Here is a 19,843-nt window from a genome sequence, read left to right as displayed (position 1 = left end):
TAAGAAGTTATTATGATGACAATAGTGACTATGACTAGTCCATTAATGTCAGAATCACATCTCGGTAAAGGCTCTGATATCATGACTTATGTACTGAGCTGCTTCAGTTAGCAATCTAATGTAATGGAAAAGAGTGCGGTATTTGGACATGAGTTCAAATTTTACCTCTGATATTTATTATCTCTAGGATTGTCTTTTGCCTCTCTTTGTATCCCCAGTGTTTAGTGCAGAGCCTGGTGCGTAATAAGTGCTTAATAAATATTTGTTGATTGATTGTGACTCTCGGGCAAGTTACTTTACCCCTTTGATCTCAGTTTCTTCATTTGTAAAAAGAGAGAGTTAAATACTCTTTAAGATTCTTTACAGCTATAAATCTGTGACCCAATGTTTCTCTCAGAATTATCACTCAGAATTAAAAGTCAATGAGTAAACAAACATTTATTGGGGTAGCTAGATAGTGAATAGAGCTCCAGCCTTAGAGTGAGGAGGACCTGAGTTCAAATGTGTCCTCAGACAGTTTGACACTTACGAGCTGTGTGACCCTGGGCAAGTCACTTAACGCCAGTTACCTCAACAAAAAAGCAAAAAACAAAACAAAACATTAACCTCCCATTTTTTGCCAGGTTCTGTGCTTTTAGCATTGTTGATACAAAGAAAAGCACCCAAAAGAAAAGAAACAGAAAGGGCTGTTGGGAGAATAGTAGTTTAAAGTTCAAAGCTGGAGGGCGGGGTGGCACAAAACCAAGATGGTAGAGTAAAGGCAGGGACTCACCTGAGTTCTCCCAATTTCTCCTCCAAACAACATTAAAATAAGTCCTTAAAACTAATTCTGGAGCAGCAGAACGAACAAAAAATGGGGTGAGCCAGTTTTCCAGCCCAGGACAACTTAGAAGGTTGGCAAGAAAGTTCAGTCTCACTGGGGTGAGAGTGGAATGCAGTCCAGTGTAGGTTGCACCTCAGCAGTCCAGCAGCAGGGCTTGGTTGGGGGGGTGGTGACTGAATTGGTGGTTGCTCTGGTTTCTGAGGCTCTTAGCTTACAGACTGTAAGGGGGTTGGAAAACTGGTCAGAAGGCAATTACTGGAAACACTTTGTTGGTATTGGGTTCAGGACTCTGTTGCATTGCCCACATGAGGTTCTGGGTTTCAGGGTGAGGAAGAGGACCAGCAGGAAAAGAGACCCTGGTCACAGTTCCAGGGCAGAAAAGAATGCTTGTGGTCCCTCACAGACCATAGCACAGGTCAGGAGAGCATTGACCATACCTCTCCTTAGATCATAACACCTTGGAACAACTGAAACTTACCGATTCCCAGAGCAAGCTCTGAACATAGCAGCACACAAAACCTGAAGCTTGGGATAGTGTCCCCTTCATGCCAGGAGCAGAGACCAACTTTAACATAAACTAAAAAATCAGGTAAAAGGCTGGGAAAATGAGTAAACATCCCCCTGCCCCTCCAAAAAAAAAAAAAAAGAACCTGACCATAGTTACTATGGTGACAAGGAAGATCAAAACACAAATTCAGAAGAAGACAATGAGATCCAAGAAGCTAAATGCAAAGCCGCAAAGAGTAATGTGAATTGGTCTCAGGCCCTGGAAGAACCCAAAAAGGATTTAAAAAATCAAATAAGAAAGGTTGAGAAAAAAATGGGGAAAGGAAACGAAAGCGGTGCAAGAAAGAGTTAACAGGTTGGTAAAGGAGGCACAAAAAATACTGAAGAAAGAACACCTTAAAAAGCAAAATAGGCCAAATGGTAAAAGAGGTACAAAAATCCACTGAAGAGAAGAATTCCTTAAAAAGCAGAATTTGCCAAATGGAAAAAGAGGTATAAAAATTCACCAAGGAGAAGAACTCCCTAAGAAAATAGGATTTACCAATTGGAAAAGGAGGTACAAAAGTTCACTGAAGAAAATAATTCCTTAAAAATTAGAATTTGGCAAGTGGAAGCTAATGATTCTAAGAGACATCTAGAAGCAATAGAAGAAAAATAGAAGAAAATGTGAACTATCTCATTGGAAAAACAACTGACCTGGAAAACAGATCAAAGAGAGAGAATCATTGTGCTATCTGAAGCAGCTTTTGATGATAGGGAGTATGTTGGAGTAGGCAGAGACCTGGATTAAATCAGGAGAGACTTGGGTTACCAGTCCTGCCTCTGACACTTTCTATCTGTGTGACCATGGACACGGTACTTTGGATTTCTCAGTTTCCTCATATGTAAAATGGGAATCAAAGTAATAATTGCACTGCAGTGCTTGCAAAATGCTTTGTACACAGTAGGTCATTTGATCTCACGTGGTTTGATCTTTCCAAATGAAATAATGTATATTAAGTTCTTTGCAAGCATTAAAATATAATATAAATGTAGATTTTTTGATTCATCACTTCTTTTTTACTCCATTCTGATCTCTAATAACTTTCTATAAACTTGTCTTGAAATTTTTTAATATCATAGACAATTTGCACAGGTCTATAGGATAGAATGGTAGAGTGCCCTACCTCCTTATCTTTACCAAAAACTTGGAACCCAAATCACTTCTTCTAGTACTGATAATCATTGCTTGTATCTGTGGGCAGTAATGTGAGTTTCTATGAGGGGGTCTCTTTTACTGTTTTTGCCTCCATAGATGATTTTGGGTGATAATGTGTAGGGATTTCAGTAAGTAATAAAGGTTCTTGTTCTGTGCTGTTCTTATTCCCCTTGGCCCACACACAATCCACTTATTATATCAAGCATTATTATGTTTAAGTTGAGATTTAAAAAAAACCCTTTATTTCAGTGAAGCAAAACCACTGAAACTGGACTTTTCCTCTTCAAATAATTGAATTAGGGATTGATATTCCTAGTTAGTGGCTTATTAATAGTTGTTCTCTTTCCCTTTGTGATGCACAGGATTAATCTTGGGATGTGAGGCTTTTTTGACTTAGGAAAAATATGACTAAAATAAAATTATTTTGTGTCATGGTTCTTTGCCACAACCTGTACTTTCCTTTGAGGAATTTCCTTATTTTCTGTCTCTCTTTCTTCTAACTAAAATAATTTAAAATAAATAACATGGCAATTTAATTTTAATTTTTAAAAAGAAGAGTTTTTCTTTTAAATTTTAAAGTCATACTTAAAAGATGTCAAATATCAAGCTAATCTGTCAAAATGTGAGTTTGAGGGTTAGATGGGGAAGAATATATTTGAAAATTTAAAACTTTTAAAATATGGACTTTGTTCTTATAAGAAGTATATATTAAAATCTCTTAATAATGTCAAGACCTGTTTAAAAATTGGAGAAACTTTAATATACATTGTATATCATTATTCTTCTTCAATCAACAGTAATGCCTTTTCTCTCAATTGTTAAGAAAGAAAACATCAAAATAAAGAAGAAAGCACAACACTAAGACTTTCCCTGCCAAATAAAATTTTGTTGTTGGGCAAAATTTCAAGTATGAGTTTACAGGCTAAGAGCTAGATAGCTCAGTAGATAGAGCACTGGGCCTAGAATCAAATCTGGCCTCAGATACTTACTGGCTGTATGACCCTGGGCAAGTCACTTAACCTTTGCCTAGGAGACAAGCGGGTGGCCCAGTGGATAGAGTGGTGGGCCTGAAGTCAGGAAGACCTGAGTTCAAATGTGGTCTCAAGACACTTATTAGCTGTGTGCCCCTGGACAAGTCACTTAACCTCTGTTTATCTTAATCCACTGGAGAAAGGAAATAGCAAATTACTTCGGTGTCTTTGCCAAGAAAACCCCTTGGATAGCATGCTCCATGGGGGTCACAAATAGGGTTACAGTAACCCTATATCATAGGGTTATTACAATGAAAGGACTTTGTGAGGTCTAAAGTTTTATTTACATGTGAGCTATTATTATCATCATCATTTTGATCATCTCATTGCTATCATTTTATGAACAACAACAACATTATAGGCAAAGAAGGGCTCAATCCTTTTTTGTGTTATGGACCTTTTTGGAATTGGGAAGCATATGAGCCCTTTCTCAGAATAGTGTTTTTAAGTGAATAAATTAAAATATTAAAATACATAAGATTACAAAGGAAATCATTATGTTGGGGGCTAAGTGGTTCAGTGGATAGTGTTCTGGGTCTAGAATCAGGAACACTTACTTAAGTTCAAATCTGGCCTCAAATACTTCTAGCTGTATGACCCTGAACAAGTCACTTAACCTTTTTTCTGCCTTAGCTTCTTCATCTATAAAATGAGGATAATAATAGCACCTACTTTATAAGGTTGCTGTGAAGATAAACTGAGATAATGTTTATAAACAGTACTTTTGAATCTTAAAGTGCTATATAAATACTAGCCATTTTTATTATTGAAATATTATTTTAGTTATATTTTTGCTAAGTTATTATTGAAATATCATTATTAAAATATGTATATTTAAAAATTCCATATATGCCAGATAAAGAACCCTGTTATAGAACAAATCAGAATATTTTAGGTTGTATTATGGCATTTTAATAACAATCTTGGAAAAAAATAGGAAGATACATGTTAGATGGATAGCCTTTTTTTGGAATAGTAGAAAGAATATCAGATTTTGAAATCAGGAGATCTGAATGTGAGTTCTTGTATGTGCAGATGCTTTCCAGGCTTATAGTCAGACCTGAGTCGCTTCACTTGAATGCCTGCATTTAGGGGGTAGGGGTGGAGAAGAGGCTGGCCTTTTCCTGGGGAAACTCTCTCTACTGATAGAGATCTGTAATTTATATTCCTAGCAACCTGGGACACTAAGGGAGCAATAATTGATTGTTCATGCTCATGCAGGAGGTATCAGAGGTGTGATTTGAAAACCAAGTATTTTTAACTCCAGGGTTGGCTCTTTGAGGAAACAACACTCCAAAGTCCAAGTACTTCTATTCAGATCCTGCCTCTGCCACTTAACTTTATGACTGAGTTTTCCTGGACTTCCTTTTTCTCATTTGTGAAAGGAAGAGATTGGACTGTGGCCTCTAACTGTGTCTTCCAGCTCTAGATCTGTGATTGTTCATCTATTTCGCCAGACTTTCTGCTAGCTATAAAACTGGCTCTCTATCTCTGTAGGTAAGGTTGTGTGTGTGTGTGTGTGTGTGTGTATGGCTTTTATATACACACACATGTATATACATGTATATATATGTGTGTGTGTGTGTGTGTGTGTATGTGTGTGTGTGTGTGTGTGTGTGTGTACACATATATCTATCAATTTTCTTACCTATCTTATAGGGTTATTGTAATGAAAGCACTTTTCAAAGTCTAAAGTTCTATTTACATGTGAGCTATTTATTATTATTATCGTTATCTTGATCATCTCATTCCAATCATTTTAGATGAGGTTCTGATAGAAACAATCCTGGGGCCTTGTGCTAGGTATTCTGTAGGTGCAAACTTCTTATAGCCTGAAGTAATGTGTATTCTCTCTGTTGTTTCCTTGAATAATCTGTGTTGATCTCTAGGTCCCAGCCCTCTGGTTCCATGAAGAAGACCTTTCTATAGTTTCTGGTGGCCAAGACCAAATCCTAAATTACTGTTGTAAATATCTCTATATCTACTAACAAATCTGCAGGACTCAGCCATTTGTTAGATGGTTCTTTGTTGACGTATTGGTGGCTGATTTTATATGAATGTCACTCATCTTAATTATTTCATAGACTCCACCCAGAGAAACCACTTTCAGTCACTTTTTGCAAATCCAATGGTGTGTCATTGTTGGCCAGTTTTAAAAATTGCTTGGTAAAGGTGATGCCTGCCTATTCCAAAAGTATTTCTGTAGGTTTTTGACTGTTATGTGCCTTAAGAACATCTAACAATCCTATTCTTCCTTTCTGTAAGGAAAATTTGAATCTCTCAATAGCTCCTTTAGTGCTTTGTTAATATTACATATGGGATTTTGTTAGGGTACTTTCCAGATCCTTTATGGTTCATTTTAAAATTCTGAAAGCACATGCTAAGATTGTTTTTGGGTTTTGTGTGTGTGTGTGTGTGTGTGTGTGTGTGTGTGTGTGTGTGTGTACAGGTGTCAGTTGCTCTAACATGACTGTGTTCTTTCCATTCAGCTTTTTTAAAAAAATTAATAAGTAAATCTTCTTACCTTCTCACCCCCTACTCTTACTACTTAAGAAAGAAAAAGAATACCTTGGTAACACGTGTCCTATCCATGTTTAATTTCAGGAAGTCAGTAAATTTCTTAGCATATGCAGTCACACCCTTCTTGATATCTTTAGTCTCAGTCTGTCTTACCTTGAGGAGAACTAGGTACATCATCCATTGATATGGTGTGACCTTTTGTTTTAAATTTGAAGCCTTCAGTCTCTTATCTTTCCTTGCCATACATTAATAATTTTATTTTTATCTGGTCCAAGATGACATTATTGTTGTTGTTATTGTTATTATTCCTCTTCTCTGATAGTTCATCAAGGAGTGCAGTATATATGGGCCCAGTGACATCTATTATAATTTTGTTATCTGAGTTTAGTCTAGTTAAGTGCACCCTCAGTCACCAAGGTGGCCACAAGGTGATGATGATTTCCCCCCCCAGGTATAGCAACTCTTTAAGACTCAGCTATTAAGTTTTGACGAATTTTGGTCGGTGTTAGTGAAGAGAGTACCTATACAATGACATCAGGAATCCTTTGCTTTTAAATAATAATAACAACTAGCATGTGTGTGTGTGTGTGTGTGTGTGTGTGTGTAGTGCTTTATGGTTTACAAAGCACTTTATAAATATTCTCTCATTATCCTGACAACAACCCCAAGAAGTAGGCACTAATATTATTTCCATTTTATAGATGAGGAAACAGACAAAAGGTGACTTGTCCACAACGCTCATAAGTATTTGAATTTAGATTTTCCTGATTGCTGATCCAGTGATCTATCTGCCTAGTCATCTTGCCACCTCTAGCTGCCTATACTTTTGAAGTATGATTATTGCTACTCCCTCAATTACAACTGTTGTTGGAATACCATATGATGTAGTAGACAGAGGTACTAGACTTGGAATCCGAAAGACCTTTCTTTGTTCCTGTCTCTAATACTTGTTAGTTGAGTTGCCCTGGGCAAGTCACTTAATTCTACAGAGCCTCAGTTTCTTCATCTGTAAAATGGGGATAATAAGAACACCTTCATAGAGATATAAAAATCAGTTAAGATATGGTGTGAAAGTGCTTTGCAAATAGTAAAGCACTGCATAAATGAGTTATTGTTGTCATTTTTACTATTAATAATAATGCCTCTTGTTGGATTTCCTACCATGTTCCCATTTCTAGCCTCAGAAAGACCTCTTAAGCCCCAGCTTATGGCAAAGAATGTACGTTAACAGTATTTAGGTAGAGTCTCTAGAATCTCATCACGTGGATATTGTCTCCAACAATACAAATGGCAACTCAGTAATGCCTACCTATCTTATTCAGCACTGTTTTCTAAGAATCAGGTGAGATTAGTTAGAGAAGCTTACCAGCAATAGGCTGGACACATGAAAATGAATTATTTAGCTATGACAACTCATGAATTAAATCTATATCTATAAATACATATACCTTGTGCACAAGTGCTTTTCAGAATAACTATCCAGAAACTTTACATATGTACTCTTGAGATTACACATGTGTGGATCATATATATTTAATTCATGGCTGTGTATGTTGGGAGTGTGTATTGATAGAGTGGTGGAAATTCAGGCAAAGAGGCAGGGAAAGTTGTGCTTGTCTACAGTCTTTACTATAGAGGCTAAGGCCAGTGGATCTTTTGGGCTGCGGAGTTCCAAGCTGTAGCACTAAGTTCAGCATTAATATGGTTAGGCCTCAGGCAGCAGAGGACCACTGTGTCATTTAAGGAAAGGCCAAATGACCTAAGTCAGAAATAAAGTTGGTCAAAGCTGCTGTCCTGAACAGAGAGGGAAAAGGGTCCTCTACTGGCCCCTGTACTTCCATTCTGGAAAAGATAAGGAGAGCCACTCTTTTTTTTTTTAAATTTAAATTTTAGTTAATTAAATTTTTTTTGTTTTTTTGTTTTGTTTTTAAGCAATTGGGGTTAAGTGACTTGCCCAGGGTCACACAGCTAGTAAGTGTCAAGTGTTTGGTCTGAGGCCGGATTTGAACTCAGGTCCTCTTGATTCAAGGACCGGTGCTCTATCCACTGTGCCACCTACTTGCCCCTTGAGCCACTCTTAAAAAAATAAAATTTTAATTTAAAAAATAAAGAACCATAAAGTTTTTATACCATCTATAAACATTAGCTTAGTCATTGGATGTTAATAATAAATAACAACCAGAGTATGAAAACTCTTCTTCTCTAATAGCAAGTCCTAAACTGTGATGTCAGTTTTAAAAGACTGTTTTTAAGTTAAGTACATTATTTGGTTTGATTTTGAACATTTTCCCAGACCAATTGTTTTAAATCACATTGTGAACTTAAAATCAGCAGTTTGATATGATGGTTTCTGGGCTGCCCTTTAGGACCATCAAGTTATCTCCTAAATTTTCATAGCTTTTCTTTCCTGCAAAGTGGCTGTGAGTGTTCCAGAGGCAGGACTTGTGCCTTTTCCCTTTTAACTGTGTAATCTGTGAAAGAAAAATGCCCCTGAGGAGAGAGGGTTGGAGGGATGGTATGTGTGTGAAGACTCGGAACTTGCTGTTATCTCATTGTGCTTTGTGCTCATTTAGGAACACCAGTTTATTGTGGATGTCAAGTAGCTAGTATTTTCTAAGCTATGTGGCAGCATTTGATAGATAATGTGAATATACATGTCCTTCCTGTTGCTTGTCTGGGTTTTCAGTTGTTCTGAAATAGAAGGGCTCTCCCTTTATACTTTGCCTACCACTACCTTTCTCTCCCTTTTAAAGCATTATTTTCATTTGGCTGACATTTCTGAGAACAAATTTTAGTCTCCCAGAATATTTGTTTATTTATCTAAGAGCAGTTATTAAAATGAGCCCAACATTACTTATTCATTGTGACATATATTATTAAAACAGCTTCAAGAATGAGAAAAAATGGAAAGAATATGTTCTGTCAGAACTCCAGAATCTTTCTTTGAAAAAATAAGCCCATTAACTCAGCGCACAAGTGCTTTTCAGAATAAGCTATCCAAAAACTTCATATAGGGACTCTTGGGATATATAATGGGATTTAATATTTACAGATACATTAAAAATTATTGTGGCTTGTCTGCATCTAAGGATCCAGTTTATGTGTTTGCCTTTCACAATTGTCTGTATGTAGTTTACTGTAGACACACATTTATGTATGCATTTTATTTGTGTTCAAGATCAAAGATTCATAAGCTCCTGCTTTCAGATTTGAGATAAATGTTAGTGATAATGCATAATTGGATTGAGAATTGTAAGGGACTTTCAAAATCATCTAAATAGCAAGGCAAAAACTTTAAGAAGTTTTTTTTCTTTATATTCCTAGTACCCAACATAGTATTTGCCACATAGCAGGCATCTAATTATTTTTTGATGAAAACTGAAACCCAGAAAGGTTGAGACTTGCTCAGGGCTGGGCAATTGGGAAACAAAAACTAAGATTATCACTACACTCAAGGAGTCAATATTTTATTAAACTCATTCAACAAGCATTTATTAAATGTTTATTATACAACAGACACAGTATTAAGAACTAGGGATACAAAGAAAGGCAGAAACTTGCCCCCTGCTGTCAAGGAATTCACATTCTAATGTAGGAGATATACAAACAAACCATGTACTTACATACTATATACAAGATATGGAAAGTAATCTTTGAGGAAAGACATTAACAGGGAGTGGGGGTGGGAGGAGGAAGAACAGGGAAAGACCTTTTAAAGGGAGCCTGGCAAACCAGTATATGGAGATAAGGAGAGAGAGCATTACAGGCACTGGGGAAGTTCATTGACGAAGACAGGAAATGGAGTGTCATGTGCTAGGGTTGTCAAGGAGGCATGAGTAGATAAATTTTAAAAAGACTGAAAAGATAGAAGCAAGTTTCTGAAGGGCTTGTCATGCCAAACAGAGCAATTTATGCATGTAATTGATCCTGGAGGCAATAGGGAATTATTGGAATTTATTGATTATAGAGGAGGGGTGACTTTAACTTATTTGCTCAAAGTTATTTTTTATTTTATTTTTATTGATTTATATTTAGTTTTCAACATTAACTTCCATAAGCTTTTGAGTTTTAAATTTTCTCCCCCTTCCTCCCTACCTCCCTCCCCAAGACACCATGCAATCTGAAATAGGCTCTACATATACATTCCTATTAAGCATATTTTCACATTTAATCATGTTGTAAAGAAGAATTAGAACCAATAGGAGGAACCACAAGAAAGAAGAAACAAAATAAAACAGAAGAGGAAAAAAAAAAAGAGCAAATAGTATGCTTCGATCTGTATTCAGACTCCATAGTTCTTTCTCTGGATGTGGATGATATTTTCCATCATCAGATTTTTGGAGATGTCTTAGATCCTTACATTGCTGGTAAGAGCTAAGTCTATCAAAGTTAGTCATTGCACATTGTGGCTGTGTCTGTGTACAATGTTCTCCTGGTTCTGCTCACTTTACTCAGCATCAGTCCATACACGTCTTTCCAGATTTTTCTGAAGTCCGCCTGCTCATCATTTCTTATACTGCAGTAGTGTTCCATTACATTCATATACCACAACTTGTTCAGCCATTCCCCAGTTGATGGGCATCCCCTCAATTTCCAATTCTTTGCCACCACACATAGAGCTGCTATAAATATTTTTGTACATGTGGGTCCTTTTCCCATTTTTATGATGTCTTTGGAATATAGCCCTGGAAGTGCTATTGCTGGGTCAAAGGATATGCACATTTTTATAGCCCTTTGGGCATAGTTCCAGATTGCTCTCCAGAATGGTTGGATTAATTCATAACTCCTCCAACAATGGATTAATGTTTCAATTTTCCGACATCTTCTCCAACATTTATCGTTTTCCTGTTTTGTTGTGTTAGCCAACCTGATAGGTATGCTGTGGTACCTCAAAGTTGTTTTGATTTGCATTTCTCTAATCAATACTGATTTAGAGCATTTTTTCACATGACTATAGGTAGCTTTAACTTCTTAATCTGAAAACTGCCTGTTCACATCCTTTGACCATTTCTCAATTGGGGAATGACTTTTATTTTTACAAATTTGACTTAGTTCTTTATATATTTTAGAAATGAGGCCCTTATCAGAGATATTGGTTGCAAAAATTCTTTTGCAGTTTTCTGCTTCCCTCCTAATCTTGGTTGCATTGGCTTTGTTTGTGCAAAAAACTTTTCAATTTAATGTAATCAAAATCCTCTGACAGGTAAACTATTCCTTGCTCTCCCAGTTTGCTTATAGTATCAGCCTTTATATCTAAATTGTGTACCCATTTTGACTTTGTTTTGGTATAGGGTATAAGATTTTGGCCTATGCCTAGTTTTTGCCATACTCTTTTCCAGTTTTCCCAGCAGTTTTTGTCAAATAGTGAGTTATTATCCCAGAAGCTGGGGTCTTTGAATTTATCAAACAGTAGATTACTATAGTCATTGACTATTGTGTCTTGCATACCTAACCTATTCCACTGATCTACCACTCTATTTCTTAGCCAATACCAAGTAGTTTTGATGATTGCTGCTTTATGATACAATTTAAAATCTGGTATGGTTAGGCCACCTTCTCTGACATTTCTTTTCATTATTTCCCTTGATAGTCTGGACCTTTTGTTTTTCCAGATGAATCTTGTTATTATTTTTTCTAGCTCTGTAAAGTAATGTTTTGGTAATTTGATTGGTATGGCACTGAATAAGTAAATTAATTTAGGTAGTATTGTCATTTTAATTATATCAGCTCAGCCTACCCATGCTCAAAGTTATTCTTAAAACAATATTGCTGTTACTGTATGCAGTGTTCTCTTGGCTCTGCTCATTTCACTCTTCATTACTTTATGCAATTTTACATGTTTTTCTAAAATCATTGAGCTCATCATTTCTTATAGCATAGTAATATTCCATCACAATCATATATCATAACTTGTTCTGGTTTTTCCCAATTGATGGACAGCCCTTCAATTTCTAGTTCTTTGTCATCATAAAGAGAGCTGCTATAAACATTTTAGAACATATAGGTTCTTTTCCTTTTTCCCTAATCATCTTTGGAAATAGACCAACTAGTGGTATTGCCGGGTCAAAGGGTATACATAGGTGGTTTCATAACTCTTTGGGCATAATTCCAGATTGCTTTCAAAAATGGTTATATCATTTCACAATTTTACCAACAATGAATTGGTGTGCCAGTTTTTCCATATCCCCTCAAACATTTGTCACTTTACCCTTCTATCATTTTAGCCAATCTGGTAGATGTAAAATGATGTCTCAAGATAGTTTTAATTTGCATTTCTCTAGTCAATAACGATTTAGAGAATTTTTTCATATAACTGTAAATTGTTTTGATTTTTTCATTGGAAAACTGTCTGTTAATATTCCCTGTGCTTCTGAAGGTCAACTTCTCTCCCACCCCATCCCCTTCTTTTTAGCTCCCTTTTATGGGCTGTCTTCCTCTATTAGAATGCAAGCTTTTTGAAGGCAAGGACTATTTTTTTTTGCTTGTATTTGTGCCTCTAGAGCTTAGCATAGTGCCTGGTATATAGTAAGTGCTTAATAAATGCTTGTTGCCTGCTTACAGTTGACAGCTTAGTTGAAAAGAAATTGGAATGGGGAGAGATGAAGCAGGGAGATCAGTTAGAATGCTGTTGCATTAGTCCATGTGAGAAGTATTAAGGTCCTGTACTAGGGTAATGGCTGTGTGAGTGGAGTGAAGGGGATGTATATGAAAGATGTTTAATAACATAACAAAGATTATTACTTAAAAATAATAAAGGTAGAAATGACAAGATCTAGCAACAGATTGAACATCTGAGGTGAATACAAGGGAGAAGTTGAGAAAGACACCAAGATGTAGTGATAGGAAATTGGGAAGTGGGAAAATTTAGGAGGAAATTAATTCTATTTTGGATATGTTGACTTTGAAATTTCTACAAGACTTCCAATTTGAGGTGTCCAGGGGGCAGTTGGTAATGCAAAATTGGAGCACAGAAGAGAGGTTAGAGCTGCATATGTAGCTATGGGAAGGATCTGCATAAAGATGATGGTTGAACCCCATGGGAGCTCATAATATAACCAAATGAGATACTGTAGAGAGAAAAGAGAAGAGATCCTATACAGACCTTAGTGAGGACACATAGTTAGCAGATGAAAACTAGCAAGGATCTGAGGAGCAGTCAGACACAGAAGGAGATTCAGGAGAGAGCAATGTCATGAAAATCTTGGAAAAAAGAGAATATCCAGGAGAAAAGAGAAATTAATAGTGTCAGCTGCAGAGAGGTCAAGAAGGATGGAAGAATAAACATGGTACATATATAAATATCTACAAAATATTAACAAAATGGATTTAAGTAATTTTGGAGAGGAGAGAAATAGCACGTGGGGCATTAGGGAAGCTTCATATTGAAATTGAGTTTTGAAAGAAAAAGAGGGATTCTAAGAGTTGGAGGTGAGGAAGGGAGAGAACTATAGTCATGGATGACTTGCCAAAGACATGGAGTCAAGAGATCAAATGTTCTTTGTGGCACACTCAAGAAAGTCAGTCTGGCTGACCTGCAGAGGTTAGGAAGGGGAGTGAAAAGAGAAAACATGAGGGATTCAATAAGGCTAAACTCTTTATATCCCTACATGGGAAGATGATACTTGTAAATTCTTAAGAATTGTGTCACTGTTAGTGCAGTTAGAAGAAGTATACATAAAGGGTGTGGATATAAGGTGACTTTGAGGGAATGATATAAAAAAAAATTAACAGGTGAGAAAGAGGATTCTACTGGGAGCAGAGGGAAGGGACAAGAAGAATAGGGTAAGTATCTCACATGAAGAGGCACAAAAGACCTATTACAATGGAGGGAAAGATGGCAGGGTGGGCAGTGGGTATCACTTGAACCTTACTCTCATTAGAATTGGCTCAAAGAAGGAACAACATACATGATCAGTTGGGTATAGAAATCTCTCTTATCCTACAGGGAAATAGGAGGGGAGAGGGTTAAGTAAACAGAGGGGCTGACAAGAAAGGAGGACAGATTTGGGAGATAGTGGTCAGAAGCAAAACGCTGGTGAGGAGGAGGCATGACTTTGCACAGCCCTGCCTCACTTAAATCCAGTTCACTTGCAAGTCAAGACATCAACCTCCTGATGAGCAACAACAACAGACAGTATAAAATACTTGGGAGTCTATATTGCCAATACAAACTCAAGAACTGTATGAACACAATTACAAAACACTTTTCATACAAATAAAGTCAGATCTAAACAATTGGAAAAATATCAATTGCTCATATAATAAAAATGATAATTCTGCCTAAATTAATTTACTTATTCAGTGTCATACTAATCAGACTACCAGAAAATTATTTTATAGAGCTATATTTTATAGGAAAAAATAATAAAATTCATCTGGAAAAACAAAAGGTCAAGAATAGAAGGGAATTAATGAAAAAAAAATACGAAGGAAGGTAGCTTAACTGTACCAGATCTCAAACTATATTATAAAGTGGTAACCATCAAAACTGTCTGGTACTGGCTAAGAAGTAGACTGGTGGATCAGTAGAATAGATTAGGTACACAAGACACAGTAGTAAATGACTATAGTAACCTAATAACCCAAAGATTCCAACTTCTGGAATAAGAAGTCACTATTTCATAAAAATTGCTGGGAAAACTGGAAAACAGTATGACAGAAACTGGGCATAGACCAATATCTTACACCATATATCAAGATAAGTTAAAATGGGGTATATGATTTAGACATAAAAGGTGATACCATAAACAAAATAAGAGAAGGAATAGTTTACCTGTCATATCTATGGAGAACAGAAGAACGTATGCCCAAACAGGAGATAGAGAGCATTAATAGATGTAAAATGGATAATTTTGATTACATTAAAATGATTTTGCACAAACAAAACTAGTGAAACCAAGATTAAGAGGAAAGCAGAAAATTGGAAACAGTATAGCAGGCTTGTCAGATAAAGGCCTCATTTCTCAAATATATAAAGAACTGAGTCAAATTTATAAGAGTATAAGCCATTCCCTAGTTGTTAAAATGGTCAAAGGATATGAATAGGCAATTTTCAGAAGAAATCAAATCTATCCATAGTCATATGAAGAAATGCTCTAAATTCCTATTGATTAGAGAAATTGAAATTAAAACAACTCTGAGGTAGCACCTCACACATATCAGATTGGCTAATGTGACAGAACAGGAAAATGATAAAATGTTGGAGAGGATACAGGAAGATTGGGACACTAATGCACTGTTGGTGGAGTTGTGAACTGATCCAGCCATTCTGGAGAGCAATTTGGAACTATGTCCAAAGGGCAATCAAACGATGCACACCGTTTGATCCAGAAATACCACTACTAGATCTATATCCCAAAGAGGTCATAAAAAAGGAAAAAGGACCTACTTGTACAAAAATATAGTACCTCTTTTTGTGATGGTAAAGAATTAGAAATTGAGGGGATGCCCATCAATTATGAGAATGGTTGAAAAAGTTGTGGTATATAAATATAATGGAATACTATTGTGCAATAAGAAATGATGAACCGGCAGATTTCAGAAAAACCTGGAAAGGCTTACATGAACTAATGCAAAGTGAAGTGAGCAGAACCAGGAGAACATTGTACGCGGTATCAGCAGTGTTGTACAATGATCAACTATGAACAACAGCTTTTCACAGCAATACAGTGATCCAAAACAACTCTAAAGGACTCAAAATGGAAAATGCTATCCATCTTCAGAGAAAGAACTGATGGAGTCTGAATTCAGGTTGAAGCATACTATTTTCACTTAAAATTTTTCTTTTTGTGTTTCTTTTCTTTTGGCCTGTTTCTTCTTTCATTTCATCTTCTTTCATGCAATCATGTTTTACATGATTGCACATACATATCCTATATCAAATGGCTTACTGTCTTAGGGAGGAGGAGATAATTTGGAACTCAAAATATTTTTTAAATGAATGTTAAAAATTGTCTTTACATGTAATTGGAAAAAAAATTAAATAGTATTAAAAAAAAATAAGGACATAGACATGGAGAACACCAAACAAAATCATCAAAAAATAAAGTTTTCTTAACAGGAGACAAGTGGTTACTTAAGTGGGATTCATATAAAAATTGTCTGTCAGAATATCGATTCTTTGGAGGAAAGGTAAAAATTAGATTAGAAAAGAGGCTGAATTTGAGGAGATTGAACAGTCACAACAGCTTCAACTTCCACTTTTCAAATAAGCCATCAATACCAAAAAGTGGGAAATAGAAAAAGGAAAAATCATTCTTTCATGTAAAAGTTTTAACTGATACTCAACAGTTGTCATAATGGGAAGGGTGTAAGCACCCAGAAACTGATTTTGCCATCAAATAGTTCCTCTTCCTGTCAAGAGGGATAGATGTCAAGTCAACACCAGTTTAGAATACGAATTTGTTTGTAAAACATGATAAAAGAGGAAGATAGAAGATTGTAAACATCATTGCCTTAAAAGCAGTGGATGTAAAAATAATTCTAAAGAGTGAGGATTCATGTCATTCCAAGACAGTGCATAAATTACACAGGCAGGAAGCCAAGATGTATGTATTTGAGAGAATAGGTTTGTCAACATTTATATAATCTAACTAAATGTTGTGGTAGATAAGAGTGCTGGATTTGGAATCTGGAAGAATTCCCTGCTCAAATCAACCTCAGTTTCCTCATCCAGTCTTCTTACACTAACTCTCCCTCCCCCAGCTCTTCATTCCAATGACATTGGACTCTTTGCTGTCTTTCAAACAAGACAGTCTATCTCCCAATTCTAGGCATTTTTGTTGGCTGTCCCCCATGCCTGGAATACTTACCCTCCTTATCTCTACCTTTTGGCTTCCCTGGCTTCCTTCAAGTCCCAACTGAAAACCTCCCTTCTCTAAGGAAGTCTTTCTTGATCACCCTTAATTCTAGTGCCTTCTCTCTTTTAATTATTTCTAATTTATCCCATCTCATATATTTTTTTGTATATAGTTGTTTGCATGTTGTCTCCCCATTACGCTGTAAAATCTGGGACTGCTGTTTGTCTTTATTGTATCTTTAGTGCTCAGCACAGTTCTTGGCTCAAAGTAATCACTTAATAAATGTTTATTGACTGACTCACTGTAAAATGGAGATAATGATAGCAGTTCTCTCATAGGTTTATTCAGAGGATCAAATGAGATAACCTTAAGGCACTATATAAATGTTATTATTATCATCGTTGTTATTATCATTGCTGATAGACCTGAATGCCGAATTTGGACCACAAACCTTAGTGTACTCCTTTCACCCCCCCACCCCTCAACCATGTATGATGCAAGGAAGTAGAAAAGACATGCAGTCATATGAACAGTATAGAGAGGTAGCCATAAAGCTTTATGTTGATAATTTTGCACTTTATTCAAATAAAGCTTCTTTATCCTGCCTGTGCTATAAGCAGTGTTAGAGGGGAAAAAAGTAAAAATCTCCCTAGTTCACGGAAAGGGGAAAACATCACCCTGGAGGATGGGAAAATTAAATGATAGTCTGAGAAAGGGGCCCGTTTCTTTACATTTTAAAAGGCAACATTCTGATTTTCATTCTTTTTGCTTAAACTGGGGATATATTGTTCAGCCCATAATCTACTGTACAAATAAAAGCCCTAGCGCACATATACATATATATATATACATATATGTATATATGTGTGTGTGTATATATATAGCACCACATAAATGAAGGAATGAGTTTGGTGTGGTTTTTTGGTTTTCGATTTTTTTGTTCTGTTTTGTTTTTCACAGATAGCCTGTGGAGGGAGAGAGATTCAAAACAGTTGAATTTCATGAGGTTTATTTCAGGTGGGACAATATGTGTTGTCCACAAATGAAGAAACTGTTTTCTGCTGGAAAGCCCCTACAGTTGGTGATTCTAAGTGGGATTTCAAATGAATCCAGACATTTATAATCTCATTTCTTTTCTCTTTTTCTAGTTTGTACAAGACAAATATCTGAAGAAGCATCTTCCAACCGAGACTCGAGCCTTACAAATACAGCAGTGCAAAACAAATTAGCGTCTTCCTTCCAGCAGCACACCAAAAAGGCTCTTAAACAGGTAAGGTTACATCAGCGGCATTGTAATATTTATCCTTCAACATAGTTTTTGGACGATCATACATTAGAACTGGAAGTGAGGGACCTTACAGGCCATCTATTTCAAGCTTCTTTTACAGATGAATTGAGACTCTGAGAGCTTAAGTGACTTATTTAACCAAGGCCACACAGGTACTAAATAGGTTGGCTGGAATTTGAACTCAGCCTTTTATCTCCAAATCTGGCACCTTTTTCACTGTGCCACATGCCAAAATATGTAGATAACATATGGAACTGTGCTCCAAGCAGGCATTCTCTTTAGCCACCTATGACTCCCCAGAACTTAACATTGCCTGTACGCTTAAAATCTTTTCTACGCACTCTTTCTAGTCACCTGCAGCTTCACAGGACTGAACCTGCCCAGACCCTGGCACCCTCCAATCCCTTCACCCCCTGTACTTTGCAGCCATACACAGCTGCTTGAAGCCCTGTGACCACTCTACCCAAGGACAAACCCCAGTGGTCAATAACCTACCTGGACTCATTCCTCAATGATAAACATACTTCCACCCCATCATACCCACCCATAACTATGAAGCACCAGCTACCATTGTTCAACCCCATTCTTTATCCACCACTATCCTGATTTCCACCCCTTCAAACACCACTCAACCCTGCCTAAAGCTACCTAACCTTTCCATTTTGCTTTCTGAAATTCCAGCCCAATAGGCAACAAAACTTTTGATTAACTTTCTGCATTTGGGCTTCTGACCTCATCATTCAACCAAAACTTCACTCTCCAAAATTGCTAATGATCTCTTAATTGCCAAATCTAATGGATTTTTCTTAGTCTTCATATTTTTTGACCTCTTTACATTATTTGAGCCTTTTGCATTATCAGTCAGTTTTTTCTCTCTGATACATAGTGCTTTACCTGTTTCTCCTCCTGGCTGTTGGGCTTCTATGTCTCCTTTGCTGGATCTTCATCCATGTTATGCCAGCTAACTGTGTCCCTCAAGGCTCCATCATAGGCTCTCTTCTTTTCTTCCTGTATGCCTGAGAGAGGTGATTTGGGGATAACAGCTCCCATGGTTTCAGTTATCATCTCTATGCAGATAATTCCCAGATCTACTTGTCCAGCTCTATTTCTCTCTTGACCTTGGGTCTTGTATCTCTAATTGATGATAACTGCTCATCTTGAATTGGATGTCTTATAGACATCTTAACTCAACTTGTCCAAAACTGAACTCATTCAGTTTTCCCCCAAACCCTTTCCTCTTCTTAACTTCCCTTTTATTGTCAAGGGTATTACATCTTCCAAGTCACTAAGGTTCATAACTTAAATGTCATCCTTGATTCTTCACCCTTTCTTTTCTCCCTCCCCCATTTTCAATTGGTTGTCAAATCCTTCTAGTTTATCTTCATGACATCTCTCTTATGTACCCCCCTGCAACCACTCTAGCACAATCCTTTATCACCTCACACTGTTGCAATAACTTGTTGGTCGGTCTTCCTGCCTCATGTTTTTCTTCACTCAAATCTGTCTTCCACTCAGCTATCAAATTGGTCTTCCTAAAGGACAGATGTGACCGTGTTATGCCCTATTAAATAAACTCCAGTGACTCTCTTTTATCTTCAGATTCAAATGCAAAATCTTCCATTTTGTTTTTGCTCTGCTTTTGTTTTGCCTTTCATAACCTGGCCCCTTCTTACCTTT

General features: G+C 36.6%; 1 protein-coding gene across 1 annotated transcript in view; it reads left to right on the top strand.

The window, feature by feature from the left end:
- ASXL3 (ASXL transcriptional regulator 3) overlaps positions 1 to 19,843 on the top strand; it is a 224,618-nt gene that overhangs the window by 91,841 nt on the left and 112,934 nt on the right. The window contains 1 exon segment of the mRNA XM_020992582.2: positions 18,027 to 18,148. Within this exon segment, the coding sequence (XP_020848241.1) occupies positions 18,027 to 18,148 (122 nt within the window).

This window comes from Phascolarctos cinereus, unplaced genomic scaffold (assembly GCF_003287225.1).
Source record: "Phascolarctos cinereus isolate Bilbo 61053 unplaced genomic scaffold, phaCin_HiC Scaffold_4;HRSCAF=312, whole genome shotgun sequence".
Taxonomy (NCBI): domain Eukaryota; kingdom Metazoa; phylum Chordata; class Mammalia; order Diprotodontia; family Phascolarctidae; genus Phascolarctos; species Phascolarctos cinereus.
This window is presented reverse-complemented; position numbering and strand designations above follow the sequence as displayed.